At 39.1% G+C, this 17,105-nt stretch overlaps 1 protein-coding gene and 1 long non-coding RNA gene across 3 annotated transcripts in view; both read left to right on the top strand.

Moving 5' to 3' along the window:
• Positions 1-9,613, top strand: part of KPNB1 (karyopherin subunit beta 1) — a gene marked incomplete at its 3' end in the record, with an annotated part of 50,749 nt that extends 41,136 nt beyond the window's left edge. The window contains exons 16-22 of one of the 2 annotated variants that reach the window (XM_083877576.1): positions 450-532; positions 2,358-2,465; positions 3,093-3,236; positions 4,597-4,702; positions 6,107-6,221; positions 7,269-7,430; positions 9,094-9,613. In XM_083877576.1, the coding sequence (XP_083733702.1) occupies positions 450-532; positions 2,358-2,465; positions 3,093-3,236; positions 4,597-4,702; positions 6,107-6,221; positions 7,269-7,430; position 9,094 (719 nt within the window). Of the gene's footprint in view, positions 1-449; positions 533-2,357; positions 2,466-3,092; positions 3,237-4,596; positions 4,703-6,106; positions 6,222-7,268; positions 7,435-9,093 lie in introns of those variants that run through there. The other variant, XM_083877577.1, reaches the window with a different exon arrangement.
• Positions 9,614-10,249: 636 nt separating this feature from the next.
• Positions 10,250-14,484, top strand: LOC310918633. Its single transcript, XR_014591702.1, has 2 exons — positions 10,250-11,455; positions 11,490-14,484. It is a non-coding gene; the product is annotated as an uncharacterized lncRNA (long non-coding RNA).
• Positions 14,485-17,105: the final 2,621 nt, after the last annotated feature.

The following is a 17,105-nucleotide window of genomic DNA, read 5'->3' as shown; positions in this document are numbered from 1 at the left end:
GGGATCCTGGAATTCAAACCACCTTAGAGCTTGGAAATTTGGTTTCTTGTATTTTCTTATTATTTCCAAGGGAAAAAAATATGGATAAGGCAGTAAAGGAGAGCTGGGGGATGTTCACCTGCCTGGAGTGTCCAAGGCCAGAGTTTGGAGCAACTTGGGATAGTGGAAAGTGTCACTTCAATGTCCTTTTCATCCCAAAAAAATGCTGGAATTCTGAAATCTAAACCACCTTAGAGCATGGAATTGTGCTGTGGTGTATTTTCTGATTTACTTCCAATAACAATTTGGGAATTAATCCAGTCCAGGAGGATAATTTCACTGTTCTCAGTTGTCGAGAGGTTGGTTTTCACTGGGTTTGGAAGGAATTTCTGGGATATCTGATTTGTTCTTCATGGCAAATGCCACAAATTGGGATTTTCCTTCTCACTGGAATGTTTTTCCCTGCACAGTCCTGGGTGGAGAATTCCTGAAATACATGGATGCCTTCAAACCTTTCCTTGGGATTGGGCTGAAAAACTACGCCGAGTATCAGGTATGGATCCCACCTCTCCCTCTATCCAGGGAAATCGTGGCTGGAATTTTCCAGGGCCTGGTTGGATGAGTTTTGGGGTAGTGAAAAATATCCCTGCCCATCCAGAGGGGTCACTTGCAACCCAAACAGTCCCGGGATTCTAAAATCCAAACCACCTCAGAGCATGGAATTTTGGTTTCATATGTTTGCTTAGTTAATTCCAAGGAAAAGTGTGGACAAGGCAGCAAATTCCCCCTGGAATGTCTCAAATCCTGGTGCACTCCAGGAGAATTTGGAGGTTTTTTCCCAAGCTCAAATCTGGCTGAGATTTTACCTTGGAATATCAAATCCTGGCTGGGATTTCCCCTTGGAATATCAAATCCTGGCTGGGATTTCCCCTTGGAATATCAAATCCTGGTGGCTCCATGGGGATTTTGGAATGATTTTTCCAGCTCAAATCCTGACTGGGATTTTCCCTTGGAATATCAAATCCTCGCTTTTTCCAGCCCAAATCCTGGCTGGGATTTCCCCCTGGAAACTGTGGGATTTGGAGTTCTTTTTCCAGACCAAATCCTGGCTGGGATTTCCCCATGGACTATCAAATCCTGGTGGCTCCATGGGGATTTTGGAATGGTTTTTCCAGCTCAAATCCTGGCTGGGATTTCCCCTTGGAAACTGGGATTTGGAAGTGTTTTTCCTACCCAAATCCTGGCTGGGATTTCCCCCTGGAATATCAAATCCTGGTGGCCTCCATGGGGATTTTGGAGTTGTTTTTCCAGCCCAAATCCTGGCTGGGATTTCCCCTTGGAAACTGTGGAATTTGGAGGTGTTTTTCCAACCTGGATCCCTTGTGCCTCACCTCCCTGCTGTCAGCCAGCTCGTTATTCCCAGCATTTCATCACCCTCCTCTTATCCCAAATTCCTGGGGGTGATCCCAAATTCCTGGGGGTGATCCCAAATTCTCAAGGGTGACCCTAAATTTCCAAGGATGATCCCAAATTCCCGGGGGTGATCCCAAATTGCTGAGGGTCATCCCAGATTCCCAGGGATGATCCCAAATTCCCGGGGACAATCCCAAATTCTCAGGGTGATCCCAAATCCCTGGGGATGACCCCAAATTCCCAAGAATGGTCCCAAATTCCTGGGGACGATCCCAAATTCCCAAGGATCACCCCAAATTCTCAAGGGTGATCCCAAATTCTCAAGGGTGATCCTAAATTTCCAAGGATGATCCCAAATTCCCAAGGGTGATCCCAGATTTCCAAGGATGATCCCAAATTCCCACGGATAATCCCAAATTCCTGAGGGTGATCCCAAATTCCCAGGGATGGTCTCGAATTCCCAAGAATGGTCCCAAATTCCCACGGATGGTCCCAAATCCCTGGGGATGACCCCAAATTCCTGGGGGTGATCCCAAATTCCCGGGGACGATCCCAAATTCCCACGGATAATCCCAAATTCCCGAGGACGATCCCAAATTCCCGGGGGTGATCCCAAATCCCTGGGGATGATCCCAAATTCTCGGGGGTGATCCCAAATTCCCAAGGATGGTCCCAAATCCCTGGGGATGACCCCAAATTCCTGGGGGTGATCCCAAATTCCCAAGGATGGTCCCAAATCCCTGGGGATGACCCCAAATTCCTGGGGGTGATCCCAAATTCTCAGGGATGATCCCAAATTCCCAAGGGTAGCCCCAAATCCCTGGGGACGATCCCAAATTCCCAAGAATGGTCCCAAATCCCCGGGGATGATCCCAAATTCCCAAGGATGACCCAGAATTCCCTGGGATGACCCCAAATTCCCAGGGATGACCCCAAATCCTGGATGTGGTCCCTGCTCCCTGCAGGTCTGCCTGTCAGCAGTGGGGCTGGTGGGGGACCTGTGCCGAGCCCTGCAGTCCAACATCCTCCCCTTCTGTGACGAGGTGATGCAGCTGCTCCTGGAGAACCTGGGGGTGAGTGAGTGGGAGATTCCCGAGTAACAGTTGGATGCACACCCTTCCCAGGGGAGTGGGAGGTGGGAGAAGGGAAGGAGAATCCGCCGGGAATTCGTCTCGTGTTCGGCAGCGGCGGCCGGGAGGTGTCGGGGGCAAGGGATTTGGGCTCTGAGGGAATGATCATTTATCAGCTCCTTGGCTTCCTGAATGAATCCCTTCCTGAGTTCTGAATTCCTCCCAAATTCCTTCCTCTCTCCATCTCTCCCACTCTCTCTTTCTCCCTCTCTCTCTTCCTTCCTGAAATCCTTCCTGAATTCCAAATTCCTTTCTGAATTCCAAATTCCTCCCTCCATTCTTCTTGAATTCCTTCTGAATTCTGTCCTTCCAAACTCCTTTCTTCCTTCTGAATTCCTTCCTCCCTCTCTTTTCCTTCCTTTTCCTCCCTCCCTGTCCCACATTCCTGGGTCATCTCCAGGCATTTTCCAACCCCTGGCTCTGTTTGCTCCAACATTTTCCAACCTTTCCACTGGGGAATCATCCCAAAACATCCCACACAAACCCCCAGGTGCAGCTCGAGCCCGTTCCCTCTTTCCCTCTCCCCCTTTCCCACACTGATCCAGGCCATTTTTGGGATTTTCCCCCCAGAACGAGAACGTGCACAGGTCAGTGAAGCCACAGATCCTCTCGGTGTTCGGGGACATCGCCCTGGCCATCGGGGGCGAGTTCAAGAAGTACCTGGACGTGGTCCTCAACACCCTCCAGCAGGCATCCCAAGCCCAGGTGGACAAGGTGAGCTGTCCCCAGTCCCAGGGGATGTTCCAGGTCTCATCCTGATACCTGGAGTAGAGTTAAAGAAATAAAGCAGGTGTTTAATTAAATGGATACACTTGGGGCAGTGTGAGAGCCCAGCTGTGGCTCCACCCAAGATAAACTCCACAAGTTTTCACACTTTGATAAGTTTTATAATTTACTTTTTGGGGTTAATTGTCCATTTGTGAAGTCTCATCCTCCCAGTTTGCTCTCCTCAGTTCTCTGTTTATACATTTTTGGTCCTGGGGCTGTGACAGTGACCTTGGGCTGTGACAGTGACCCCTCAGGCTGTGACAGTGACCTTGGTCCTGGGGCTGTGACAGTGACCTTGGTCCTGGGGCTGTGACAGTGACCTGGGGCTGTGACAGTGACCTTGGTCCTGGGGCTGTGACAGTGACCTCGGGCTGTGACAGTGACCTTGGTCCTGGGGCTGTGACAGTGACCTTGGGCTGTGACAGTGACCTTGGTCCTGGGGCTGTGACAGTGACCTTGGTCCTGGGGCTGTGACAGTGACCTTGGGCTGTGACAGTGACCTTGGTCCTGGGGCTGTGACAGTGACCTCGGGCTGTGACAGTGACCTTGGTCCTGGGGCTGTGACAGTGACCTTGGGCTGTGACAGTGACCTCGGGCTGTGACAGTGACCTTGGTCCTCGGGCTGTGACAGTGACCTTGGTCCTGGGGCTGTGACAGTGACCTTGGGCTGTGACAGTGACCTTGGTCCTGGGGCTGTGACAGTGACCTTGGGCTGTGACAGTGACCTCGGGCTGTGACAGTGACCTTGGTCCTCGGGCTGTGACAGTGACCTTGGTCCTGGGGCTGTGACAGTGACCTTGGGCTGTGACAGTGACCTTGGTCCTGGGGCTGTGACAGTGACCTTGGGCTGTGACAGTGACCTTGGTCCTGGGGCTGTGACAGTGACCTTGGGCTGTGACAGTGACCTTGGTCCTGGGGCTGTGACAGTGACCTTGGTCCTGGGGCTGTGACAGTGACCTTGGGCTGTGACAGTGACCTTGGTCCTGGGGCTGTGACAGTGACCTGGGGCTGTGACAGTGACCTTGGTCCTTGGGCTGTGACAGTGACCTTGGTCCTGGGGCTGTGACAGTGACCTGGGGCTGTGACAGTGACCTTGGTCCTGGGGCTGTGACAGTGACCTTGGTCCTGGGGCTGTGACAGTGACCTTGGTCCTCGGGCTGTAACAGGATTGTTTTGTCTAACTGAACCATGAGAACCTGCTGACACATTATATGAAATTCAGAATTACACACTAATACAATGCAGAATGTGGGAAATAGGAAAGCTAAACCTGGAGGCATCACTGTGTCTCTTGTGTCCCCTGCAGTCTGACTATGACATGGTGGATTACCTGAACGAGCTGCGGGAGGGCTGTCTGGAGGCCTACACTGGCATCATCCAGGGCCTCAAGGGAGACCAGGAGAACGTGCACCGTGAGTGCCCCGGGCTGGGGCTGGGCTGGGGCTGGGCTGGGGGAGGTCCTGAGCCTCAGCCACCCCCGTGCCGTGTTCCCCAGGGTCACAGCCACACCTTTCTGAGGTGTTTATGGCTCTCCTAGTGGAAAAATATCCCTAAATATCAGATAGAGACCTTCCTGAGCTTCCCTTTGGGATTGTCACATCCATGGGAATGTCCCTTTCCCTTTTCCCTTTCCCTTTTCCCTTTCCCTTTTCCCTTTCCCTTTTCCCTTTCCCTTTTCCCTTTCCCTTTTCCCTTTTCCTTTTCCCTTTTCCCTTTCCTTTCCCTTTCCTTTCCCTTTCCTTTCCCTTTCCTTTCCCTTTCCTTTCCCTTTCCTTTCCCTTTCCTTTCCCTTTCCTTTCCCTTCCCTTTCCCTTCCCTTCCCTTCCCTTCCCTTCCCTTCCCTTCCCTTCCCTTCCCTTCCCTTCCCTTCCCTTCCCTTCCCTTCCCTTCCCTTTCCCCTCCCTTCCCCTTCCCTTTCCCCTTTCCTTATCAGTGTCACCTCCAAGCCACATCCCCCAGTGTCACATCCACACATTTCTGGGGTTTTTATAACCCTTCCTATGGAGAAATATTCTTAAATATTTGATACAAACCTCCCTTAAACCTCCTTTTGGGGTTGTCACATCCCTGCTCCTTCCCTTCCCATCAGCCAGGGGGTGTCACCTCCAAGCCACGTCCCCCAGTGTCACATCCACCTGGTTTTGGGCATTTATAACTTTTCTAGTGAAGAAATATTCCTAAATATTGGATGCAAACCTTCCTAAGTTTCATTTTGGGGTTGTCACATCCACAGGCACGTCACTGTTCGTTCCCTTCCTTTAAAATCATTAATGTCACCTCCAAACCACATCCCCCTTTATTCCCCTGAATCCCTTTCCCAGTTTTTTTCCCTGAATTCCATTTTTCCCCTGAATTCCCTAAATCCTCTTAATTCCCTGAATCCCTTTTGTTCCCCTGAATTCCCAGTGCCACATCCCCACACTCCTGTGACATTTCCAGAGCTCCAGGAGCTCCCCCTGAGCCTCCTTTTGGGGTCATCACATCCCTTCCCTCAGATCAGAAAACACCAAAAATCCCAAATAATCCGCCATCATTTCCCCTTCCCCTGAGCCTCCTTTTGGGGTCATCACATCCCTTCCCTCAGATCAGAAAACACCAAAAATCCCAAATAATCCGCCATCATTTCCCCTTCCCCTGAGCCTCCTTTTGGGGTCACCACATCCCTTCCCTCAGAGCAGAAAACACCAAAAATCCCAAATAATCCGCCATCATTTCCCCTTCCCACCATTCCAGATGTGCATCCAGGCTGGGATTTTTTTGGGGAACATCCCAAAAATCCCCATCTGTGACCAAAACCACCTTTTCCCCCCCTGTAGCTGACGTGATGCTGGTGCAGCCCAGGGTGGAATTTATCCTGTCCTACATCGACCACATCGCGGGGGACGAGGATCACACGGACGGGGTGGTGGCCTGTGCTGCCGGACTCATAGGGTGAGGCTCCCCAGAAAAATCCTGGAATCTGCCCTTTTTTCCTGCCTGGCTGAAGGTTTTAGTGTCAGTTTTGGGGTTGGAGTTTGAGGTTTGGCTCCAGGTGTGAAGGGATTTCACTGCTGAGAAAATCATCACAAAAATCCCGGATTTTTGGTTCTGAACTCATAGAAATCCCAGATTTAGGATTTTCCCAGGAGTTTAGAACCAAAAAAACCCCTCATCCTTAGAGAACAGGGAAAGTCAGATTGAAATCCTGGAATCTGCCCTTTTTCCTGCCTCTCTGAAGTTTTTAGTGTCAGTTTTGGGGTTGGAGTTTGGGGTTTGGCTCCAGGTGTGATGGGATTTCGCTGCGGAGAAAATCGTCACAAAAATCCCAGATTTCAGATTCTTCCACGTCATCCAAACCAGCTCATCTTTAGGGAGGCCAGGTGGAAATCCTGGAATCTGCCCTTTTTTCCTGCCTCTCTGAAGTTTTTGGTGTGAATTTTAGGGTTGGAGTTTGGAGTTTTGGCTCCAGGTGTGAAGGGATTTCGCTGCTGAGAAAATAAATCATCACAAAAATCCCGGATTTTTGGTTCTGAACTCATAGAAATCCCAGATTTAGGATTTTTCCAGGAGTTTAGAACCAAAAATTACTTAGGGAACAGAAGGAACCAGGTTGAAATCCTGAAATTTGCCCTTTTTTCCTGCCTCTCTGAAGTTTTTTGTGTCAGTTTTGGGGTTGGGCTTTGTTTGGCTCCAGGTGTGAAGCTGTTCTTCAGGTAAGGGATGAGGTGAGAAAATTATCACAAAAATCCCAAATTTAGGATTTTTCCAGGAGTTTAGAACCAAAACCAACTCATCCTTAGAGAACAGAGAAAGCCAAGTTGATATATTTCCATTTTTCCTGCTGAATTTCAGGAGAACTACAAAAAAAAATCAACCTTTGACTAAAAATTCCATCATTTTTAAATCCCATTTTTTCATCCCAAAACCCACATGAAGCATTTTATTCCACTCACATCATTTTTTTTTTTTTTTTTTCCCCAATTTTCTTTTTTCTCCCAGGGATTTGTGTACAGCTTTTGGGAAGGATGTGCTGAAATTAGTAGAAGCCAGACCCATGATCCATGAACTGCTAACGGAAGGGAGGAGATCCAAGACGAACAAAACGAAAACTCTCGCCACCTGGGCCACGAAAGAGCTGAGGAAACTCAAGAACCAAGCTTGGTGAGGACTCATCTTGATTTTTTTCCCCATTAAAAAATCAGAGAATTGGCTCAGCACAATCACAATCCCAAAATTCTATTTTTCACGGGGTCTTTGCCTGCTTTTTGGTGAAAAAAACACCCAAATTTGGTTTTTTTTTTAATTTCTCTTTCCTACAAAATCGATTTCTCCCCCCCCCCCCCCCCCCATGTTGTTTTTTATCTTCTGGGGTTTGTGCTGTTGAGATTTTTTTTTTTTTTTTTTTTTAATGTAATCCTGGAATTGTTAAGGTTGGGAAAAGTCTCCAAGATTTGAATCCAACCCCATTTTTTCCCCACTTTATTTTTTCCACCCCTGATTTGGGGTGTTTAAAACTGGGATTTTTTGGGGCTTTTTTTTTTGTTGTAATCCTGGAATTGTTAGATTTGGAAAACTCCCCAAGTTGGAGCCCAACCCAAGAGCCACATCTTCACATTTTTAAACACTTCCAGGGCTTTTAATTCCCTAAATTCCCTTTTTTTCTCCCTCAAATTCCCTTTTCCCCCTTAATCTCCCGATTTCTCTTTTCTTCCCTTTTTTACCCCTGAATTCCCTTTTTTTGTCTTGATTATCTGAATTCCCTTTTTCCCCATGAATCCCTGAATTCCCTTATTTTCCTTTTAATCTGCCTTTTTTCCCCTGAATTCCCTTTTCTCCCCTGAATTCCCTTTTCTCCTCTTAATCCCCTGAAATCCCTTTTTTCCCTTTTCCCTGATTTTTCCCCCCTTAATCCTCTGAATTCCCTTTTTCCCCCTTAATCCCCATTTTCCCCCTGAATTCCCCAAATCCCTTTTATCCCCTAAATCTCCTTTTTTTCCTGTTAATTACTTTTTTTTCCATGAATTTCCTTTTTCCTTGAATTCCCTTTCCCCTTTTTTCCCCCTTAATCCTCATATTTTCCCCTTCAATTCCCCATTTTCCCTCTCAATTCCCCAAAATCTGATTTTCCCCCTTTAACATCCCATTTTCCCTCTTAATTCCCCAAAATCCCATTTTCCCCCTTTAAAATCCCATTTTTCCCCTTTAATCCCCCATTTTTCCCTCTCAATTCCCCAAAATCCCATTTTCCCCCTTTAAAATCCCATTTTTCCCCCTCAATTCCCCATTTTCCTCCCTTAATTCCCCAAAATCCCATTTTCCCCCCTCAATCCCTCATTTTTCCCTCTTAATTCCCCCAAATCCGATTTTCCCCCTTTAAAATCCCATTTTTCCCCTTTAAAATCCCATTTTTCCCCCCTCATTTCCCCTTTTTTCCCCCTCAATTCCCCAAAATCCCATTTCCCCCCTTTAAAATCCCATTTTTCCCCCTCAATTCCCCATTTTTCCCCCTCAATTCCCCAAAATCCCATTTCCCCCCTTTAAAATCCCATTTTTCCCTCTTAATTCCCCAAAATCCGATTTTTCCCTTTAAAATCCCGTTTTTCCCCCTCAACCCCCCATTTTTCCCTCTCAGTTCCCCAAAATCCCATTTTCCCCCTTTAAAATCCCATTTTCCCCTTTTAAAATCCCATTTTTCCCCTTTAAAATCCCATTTTTTCCCCTCAATTCTCCATTTTTCCTCCTCAATTCCCCAAATTCTCATTTTCCCCCGTTTAAAATCCCATTTTTCCCCCCTTTTCAATCCCATTTTTCTCTTTTTCCCCAGATGTGTTACCATTGGGACGCCCCTGAGGAGAGACCCCCACTGGAAATGAACCCAACAAACCACACAAAACAAAAACCCACCAAACAACACCATAAAAAAAAAACAAACAAAACAAAAGAAGGAAAAAAGAAAAATCTCCAAAATCTCCTACAAAACAAAAAAAACCCCCCAAAAAAAAAAGAATTTTGAATTTTCCCCGGGAGTGAGGAAACGTGTGAGGAATGTCTGGGAGTGACGAGAGAGAGAGAGGATGCTGAGGGTGATGAGTGAGTGAACAAAAAAAAAATAGAAAAATAAAAATAAATCCCAACATTTGGCATCCCAGGAGGGAATTCTGTACCCCCTAAAAAAAATAAATAAAAATTTAAAGGGGGAAAAATAAAAAAAAATGAAAATTCCCATCCAGGAGTGGTTGAGGTGAGAGAGGAGAAAAAAAAACAACGAGGGGAAAAAACGGGGAAAAATTGGGATTTTTTGTGGTGCTCTGTGAGGGTTTGGCTGCTGGAGAGAGAGAGAGAGAGAGAATTTAAAAAAAAAAAAAAGGTGGAAAATTGGGAATTTTTTTCCCACGGATTTGTGGAATTCCTACAGATTTTGGGAATTTCCCGCAGAGATTTGGGGAATAAATCTCCGGGATGAGGCAAATCCTGAAAAAGGAGAGAGTGAAGAGGAGTTTCCAGGAGAGGAGGGTGAGTGTGTGTGAGAGTGAGGTCCTGTCCACATTCTCCACTTCCCAAAAAAAAAAAATAATATTTCAAACAGAAAAAAAAAAAAAAGAATTTGTTACAATTTTTCTCTTTTTTTTTTTTTTTTTTTTCCCTAAAAAAATTAGCGTTAAAATGAAAAAAAATCTGGGAAAAAACGACCGAAAAATGATGGAAAAATGACCAAAAAAATGATAAAATTAATTCTGGAATTTATAAAAAAAATCTGAAATATTCAAGATTTTCTGAAATATGAAAAAATTTATGGAATATGGAAATTTTTTCAGAAATATATAAAAAATTCTGAGATGTGAAATAAATTCAGAAATGTGCAAATTTTTCAGGAATAGATGAAAATTCTGGAATATTGAAAAAATTCTGGAATAGTCAAAAATTCTGGAATGTACAAAAAATTCTGGAATGTACAAAAAATTCTGAAATATTCAAAAAAATCTGAAATATTCAGAAAATTCTGGAATAGTAAAAAAATTCTGAAATATTCAAAAATTCTGGAATGTACAAAAAATTCTGGAATGTACAAAAAATTCCGGAATATACAAAAATTCCCCAAATTTCCAAAAATTTCCAAAAATTTCCAAAATATACAGAAAATTCTGAATTGTACAAAAAAAAAATTTGGAAATACATAAAAATTTCCGAAATTTCTGAAATATAAAATAAATTCTGAGATGTACAAAATTTTCTGAAATACACAAAAAAAATTCTGATATATAAAAAATATTAAAAAAATTTCAGAAATACACAAATTTTTTTCAAAAAATAGACAAAAATTTTCTGAAATAAATTAAATTTTCAAGGTTTAACCCGTTGCATTTCACACCTGATGGTTCAAAAAATGAGGAGAAAAAAAAAAAGAAAAAAGGAGAAAAATGAGATTTAAAAAGAAAAAAAAAAGGAAAAAAATGAAATTTAAAAAGAAAAGTCGCTTTTTTTTTTGGTTGCTTTTTTTTTTTTTTAAATTTTATTTTTATTTTTAGGGATTTTTTTATTTTTTAGGGAATGCTGAATGTTCCGAGCTCAAAAAAGCGCCTTTTCCTTCCTTTCAAAATATTCAAAATATTCAACTGTGAATGTAGAAAAAAAAAAAAAAAAAACTTTGGGGAGGGGGAAAAAAAAAATAACCACAATTTTATTTTTATTTTTTTTTTTTTGGGCTTTGCAGGGAATAGAAAAAAAAAAAAATAAAGAAAAAAATTCCGTTTGTCCAGCGAGTTTCAGGCTAAAAAAAAAAAATTTAAATAAAATAAAAAAAAAGTCAGGAAAAAGTTTTTAAAAATCTGATTTTTTTTTTTTTTTTTTAAGTGGTGAAAATTGGGGGAAAAAAAAAATCTCCTGACTGGATTTAAAAAAAAAAAAAAAATGTGCCAAAGAGTTCCAGAAAAAAAAAAAAAAAAAGAGGTGAAAAAATAAATAAAAATATGCACAAAAAGAAGGAAAAAAATTTTAATAATTCAAGTGATGTTTGGAGAGAAAATTGGACGTGAAAAGACACAAAAAAATGGGGTTAAAATCAATTTATTTGCGGGTTTTATTTGGAATTTGGGATTATTTGGGGTTTTTTTATTTGGAATTATTTGGGGGTTTAATTGGGGGGTTTATTTACAATTATTTTGGGGTTTTTATTTGGAATTATTTGGGTTTTTTATTTGGGATTATTTGGAATTATTTAAGGGTTTTATTTGGAATTATTTGGGGTTTATTTGGGATTATTTGGGCTTTTTATTTGGGATTATTTGGGGTTTTTATTTGGGGTTTTTATTTGAAATTATTTGGGGGTTTATTTGGAATTATTTGAGGGTTCTTATTTGGAATTATTGGGTTTTTATTTGGGATTATTTGGGGGTTTTATTTAGGATTATTTGGGGTTTATTTGGAATTATTTGGGCTTTTTATTTGGGGTTTTTATTTGGAATTATTTGGGTTTTTTATTTGGGATTATTTGGGGTTTATTTGGAATTATTTAAGGATTTTATTGGGGAGTTTATTTACAATTATTTTGGGCTTTTTATTTGGAATTATTTGGGTTTTTATTTGGGATTATTTGGGTTTTTACTTGAAATTATTGGGGGTTTTATTTAGGATTATTTGGGGTTTATTTGGAATTATTTGGGGTTTTTGTTTTGGATTATTTGGGGTTTTATTTGGAATTATTTGGGGTTTTATTTGGAATTTGGGATTATTTGGGGTTTTTATTTGGGGTTTTTATTCGGAATTATTTGGGAATTTTATTTGGAATTATTTGGGGTTTTTTGGTTTATTTTTTGGTCTCTTGCTGCACTTGGAGAGAAAAAAAAACAGGAGAAAAAAAGAGGAAAAAAAAAAGGAGAAAAAAAATAAGAATAACTAAAAAAAAAAAAAAGGAATTTATATAAAATATATAAATATATAAACTCGACTTGGGCTTGTAAAACGTTTCTATTTTTCCACTGCAGTTGAAGCTGAATAAAAAACGGTGTCAAACATTCCCCAATATTTTCCTTTTTTTTTAAAATTAATTTTAATTTAATTTAATTTTTTTTTTTTTTGGGATATTTGTGATTCTTTTCCAGAAAGGGGGGGAAAAAAATTATAAATTCGGATTTTTCTTTATTTATTTTAATTGGATTTTGGGGGTTTTTATTCTCATTAATCCACAAGGAAATTATTTTTTTTTCTGGAAAAAAAAGAGGGAGAAAATCAACAAAAAAAGAGAATTTTTTTTGTTTATTGTGGTGGTTTTTTTTTTTTTTTTTTTTTTTTTTTTTTTTTGGGGAGGTTTCAGAGTTTGGAGATTTTGGAATTTTTTTGGAAATAAAAAAAATCAGGAAAAGCTCCAGGGAGGGGGAGCAGGAAAACTGGGCAGGGATTGAGCCTCAGTGGGATTTTATTTCTTTAATTTAATTTTTTTCTTTAATTTTTTTTTCTATATTTCCCTTTATTACTCATTTTTTTCTTTAATTTTTCTCTTTTTTCCCCCCATTTTTTCCTTTATTTTTTCCTTTTTTTCTTTTATTTTTCTTCTTTTTTTTCCTTTATTTTTTCCCTTTTTTCTTTTATTTTTCTTCTTTATTTTTCCCCCTTTTTCTTTTATTTTTTCCTTTTTTTTCTTTTATTTTTCTCATTTTTTTCCTTTATTTTCACCTTTTTTCTTTTCCATTTTTTCCATTTTTTCCTTTTTTTCTTTTATTTTTTTTCCCATTTTTTCTTTTGTTTTTCCCCTTTTTTCTTGTATTTTTCTCATTTTTCTCCTTTATTTTCCCCCTTTTTTCTTTTCCCTTTTTTCCATTATTTTTTCCTTTTTTCCTTTTATTTTTTCCCTTTTTTCCTTTATTTTTTTCCTTTTATTTTTCTCCTTTTCTTCCTTTATTTTCTCCTTTATTTTCCCCATTTTTTCCTTATTTATTTTTCCCATTTTTTCCTTCTTTTTTCTTCAAATTTTTTGCCAATTTCTCCCTTTTTTCTTTCTCAATTTTCTCTGAACTTTTCACTTTAAACGTTTTTGTTCTTGTTCCTGTTTTTCTTTTCTCTCCTTTCTTTTATTTCTTCGGTTTTTCTTTCCCTTTTTTTCTCTATTTTTCCTTTTCTATTTATTTTTATTTCCCTTTTTTCTCTATTTTTTCCACTTTTCTTCATTTTATTTCCATTTTTTCCCATTTTCTTTAATTTTTTTCCCATTTTTCTTCTCTTTTTTTCCCCATTTCTTTTAATTTTTTCTCCTCTTTTTCCCCTATTTATTTTTTCAATTTTTTCCCTATTTATTTTCAACTTTTCTTCCTTTTTTTCCCTTTTTCTCATCTAATTTCCTCCCAATTTTTTTTTAATTTTCTTTTCCAACAATTTTTTCCCCTTTTTTTTAGTTTTTTTTTTAATTTTAAATATTTCCCATTTTAAATTTTTTTTTCCAATTTTTTTTGGTTTTTTTTAATATCCCCCCCAATTTTTTTTAATTTTAAGTTTTTCCCACCTTTTTTTTAAAATTCCCCCCCTCTTTTTTCTTTTTTTTTTATTTTAAATATTCCCCCTTTTTATTATTATTTTTTCCAATTTTTTTTTGTTTTTAATTTAAACATTTCCCCCATTTCTAATTTTTTTCCATTTTTTAAAAAATATTTTCCCTCTCTTTTTTTTCCTTTTGTTTTTGTTTTTATTTAAAATATTTCCCCCATTTTTAAAATTCCACCCCTTTTTTAATATTTTTCCAATTTTTTTTTGCTTTTATTTTAAACATTTCCTCCACTTTTATTTTTTTAAAAAATTTTTTTAATATTTCTCCCCCCCCTTTTTTTCTTTTTTTTTTTTTTTCTTTTTTTTTTTTTTTCGGTTTTTTTTTCGTTTTTTCCAAATTTTTGTGGGGGTTTTTTTTTTTTTTTTTTTTTTTTTTTTTTTTTTTTTTTTTTTTTGTTTTTAATTTTAATTTTCCCCCCATTTTTCCTCCTCCCTTTTCCCTTTATTTTTTTATAATTCCAATTTTTTCCCTCCCTCCCAGCTCGTACAGGGTATGAAAATGTGCCTTCAGTGCTCTGCCCCAACGCGCAGAACCGACAAAAAACACCCAAAATCCATTAAAATTCACCCAAAATCCAAGAAAAAAAAATAAAAATAAAATCATAAAAATAATAAAAATCAACCAAACCCCGTTCCCAGCGATGCCTTTTTTTTTATTTTTATTTTTATTTTATTTTTATTTTTAGTTCAAAAAAGGGGGGCGGGGGAGGAAAAAAAAAAATCCCAAAAAAGGTGGAAAAAGATTTAAAAAATAAAAAAAAAAATATAGAAAAAATTCAAGAAAAAAAAATATGAAAAATATGAAAAAAAATTTAAAATAATAAAATATAAAAAAAAAAAAAAGAAAAGGAGCCGGTTCTGGGCCCGGCTGAGGCAGCGCAGAATAAACACTGAGAGTAGAGAAAAAATAAACGGCTCCGAGTCTTTTTTTGGGGGGAATTTTGGGGATTTTTTGGGAATTTCTTGGGCTTTTTTTCAGATTTTTTTTTGGTAATTTTTGAGGATTTTTTTGGGCTTTTTTTCGGATTTTTTTGGGTAATTTTTGAGGATTTTTTTTGGCTTTTTTCAGATTTTTTTGGGTAATTTTTGAGGATTTTTTTTTTGGCTTTTTTCAGATTTTTTTGGGTAATTTTTTGAGGAATTTTGGGGGGATTTTTTGGGGTTTTTTCGGATTTTTTTGGGTAATTTTTGAGGATTTTTTCGGGGGATTTTTTGGGCTTTTTTTAGATTTTTTTGGTAATTTTTTGAGGATTTTTTGGGGGATTTTTTGGGTTTTTTTCAGATTTTTTTGAGTAATTTTTTGAGGATTTTTGGGGGGATTTTTTGGGCTTTTTTTGGGGGGATTTTTTAGGATTTGGGGGGGCATTTTTGGAAGATTTTTTTAAATTTATTTTTGGGGGGGATTTTTTGAAGATTTTATTATTTTTTGGGGTTTTTGGGAGGAGAGTTTTTTTTGATTTTTGGGGGTTTTTTTTGGCTTTTTGGGGGGATTTTTTTGGGATTTTTTTTTATTTTTGGGAGGGGATTTTTTTTTTTAGGGGGATTTTTTGGAGGATATTTTTTGGATTTTTGTGGGATTTTTTGGGAGGGAATTATGGACTTTTTGGGGAATCTTTGGGATTTTGGGGGGAGGATTTTTGCATAATCTTTGGACGAATTTTTAGGCTTTTGGGAAATTTTTTATGGGGATTTTTTTTTTGCTTTTTTGGGAATTTTGGGGGGATTTTGTTTGGTTTTTTTTTAAAGGATTTTAGGATTTTTTTATTTTAATATTTGGGAAGTTTTCTTTACCTTCTGGGGGGTTTATTTTACTTTTTGGGGGAGGATTTTTGCCTTGGGAGTTTTTTGGGGTCTTTTGGATGTTTTTGGGTTATTTTGGGAGGGTTTGGAGTTTTGAAAGAGTTTTTTGGGGCCTTTTTTGGGTTTATTTTGTGTGGCCTTTTTGGGGATGGGATGGAGAATTTCCCTTTTTTGGTTTTGCTTTTTCTGGATTTTTTTTTTTTTTTTTTTTTTTTTTTTTTTTTGCTTTTTGAAGCATTTTTTTGCCTTTTTAGGGGCCATTTTGGGGACTTTTTGGGGCATTTTGGGGTTTTTTTAAATTATTATTATTGAGAGGTTTGTTGATTGTTGGAGACATTTTTTGGCTGCGTTTTTGTGCCTTCCTGGATGTTTATTTTGGGGATTTTTGGCGCTGGTTTGGGCTTTTTTTGGGTTTGTTTTGGGATTTTCGGGTTTATTTGGGCTTTTTTGGGGTTTATTTGGGGCTTCTTGGGGATTATTTGGGCTTTTTTTGGGTTTGCTTTGGGCTTTTGGGGGTTTATTTTGGGGTTTTCAGGGTTTATTTGGGCTTTTCGGGGTTGTTTTGGGCTTTTTTTGGGGTTTTGGGCTTTTTGGGGGGTTATTTGTGGCTTCTTGCGGGTTATTTGGGCTTTTTTTGGGTTTGCTTTGGGCTTTTGGGGGTTTATTTGGGGGTTTTCAGGGTTTATTTGGGCTTTTCGGGGTTGTTTTGGGCTTTTGGGGGTTTGTTTTGGGACAGATTCCTTCCTCACACCCGCCCCTCCATCATCCCATCGCTGGGCGTGGCTCAAACTCTTCCAACATCTTTTTTTGGGGCTTTTTGGGATTTTTTTGGGGCTGTATGGAAGGAAATTTGGTGCTGCCGGAGATTCCAAATTCCAAACTCCTGGAGGTTTTGGGATCACGGCTGGAAATTCCCAAATTTCATGAGAATTCTGGAATTCAAGGATTCATCCTTTTCCCTCGGGATGGATCCTTTCAATTCCACCACAATCCCAAAATTGCAGCTCCACTTTAATTTATCAATCAATTAATTAATCAATCAATTGATTAATTAATCAGCAAAGGAGCCGCTCCTGGCTGTTCTCCAGTTCCATAAAAAATTTGGGAAAATCCTGGGCAGGATCCGTTTATTCACTTCCTAAATCAGATATTTAAAAAAAAAAACCAAAACACCCAAAAAAACCCACAAAAAACACCAAAAAAAAAACCACCAAAAAAACCCCCAAATCAATAAACACCACAAAAAACCCCAATAAACAAAACAAACCAAACAAACCCCACCACCACCAACAACAAAAAAACCAGCACAAAACCCTACAAAAAACCCCAATAAACAAAACAAAATGAAAGATACAAACAAAATAAAAACCAAACAAAAACCCAACAATAAAATCCGCAAAACACCACAAAAAAACCCAAAACAACCGCAAAAAAAACCACAAAAAACCCCACAAAAACCCCACACACATACAAAAAAAAAAAACCCCAAAAAACAACCATAAA

This window comes from Zosterops lateralis, assembly GCF_965231275.1.
Source record: "Zosterops lateralis genome assembly, chromosome: 24".
NCBI classification, from domain to species: domain Eukaryota; kingdom Metazoa; phylum Chordata; class Aves; order Passeriformes; family Zosteropidae; genus Zosterops; species Zosterops lateralis.
The sequence above is the reverse complement of the archived record's forward strand: the minus strand, read 5'-3'. Positions and strand labels throughout refer to the sequence as shown.